Source organism: Sphaeroforma arctica, assembly GCF_001186125.1.
Source record: "Sphaeroforma arctica JP610 unplaced genomic scaffold supercont1.9757, whole genome shotgun sequence".
Taxonomy (NCBI): Eukaryota; class Ichthyosporea; order Ichthyophonida; genus Sphaeroforma; species Sphaeroforma arctica.
Window position 1 is genome coordinate 1 of NW_014030801.1, and position 617 is coordinate 617.

At 54.0% G+C, this 617-nt stretch overlaps 1 protein-coding gene across 1 annotated transcript; it reads right to left on the reverse strand.

Annotated features, from left to right (window-relative positions):
• Positions 1 to 55: 55 nt before the first annotated feature.
• Positions 56 to 294, reverse strand: SARC_17101 (hypothetical protein; the record flags this gene model as incomplete). The annotated part of the gene is made up of 1 exon (XM_014288799.1): positions 56 to 294. A coding segment is annotated over one exon (239 nt), but the record flags the coding sequence as incomplete, so codon positions are not given.
• Positions 295 to 617: the final 323 nt, after the last annotated feature.

Genomic DNA, 617 nt, shown 5'->3' on the forward strand with positions numbered 1-617 from the left:
CACCCTCCCATTCATCTCCCATGCACACCCTCCCATTCATCTCATGCACACCCACCGTATCCTCTTTGATCCGGTGGTTCCTGGCCAGTTCGCTCATCTCCACCTGTGTATCGTACTTGTGGCCCCGTATCTGCTGCAGTGCGTGCTGCGCCCTCTGTGGCTTGCCGTGGTCGTACAGTGACTGTGGCGAGTCCGGCAGCCAGAACATCAGAACAGCGTGTAGTACAGATAGTACCACAGGCAACCCCCACAGGAGGTACCACAGCTCAGGGGTGCCCACGACAGAGTCCATGCCTGCGGGAGTGGGTGCGGGTGAGACATTGCAGATACTTGCACTATAGATAGGTGCAGCTACTTTTTTCTACTATAGTTAGATGCAGCTAGCTGCTTGTAGGTATTTGCGAGTGGTGGGTGTATGTATGTATGGGCGGAGCAGTATGGGCGGAGCAGTATAGGCGCAAGAAACCGTAGGCCTGCGATACATAGGCGCGCCTATTTACAGTGTCACACAGGTGTACCTATCCAACTCGAAGGTAGTATGACCTATCACAGATACAGTTGCTTGCGGGTACATGCATGTGTGCATGTGAAGCCAGCACCACACACTTACACTCGTG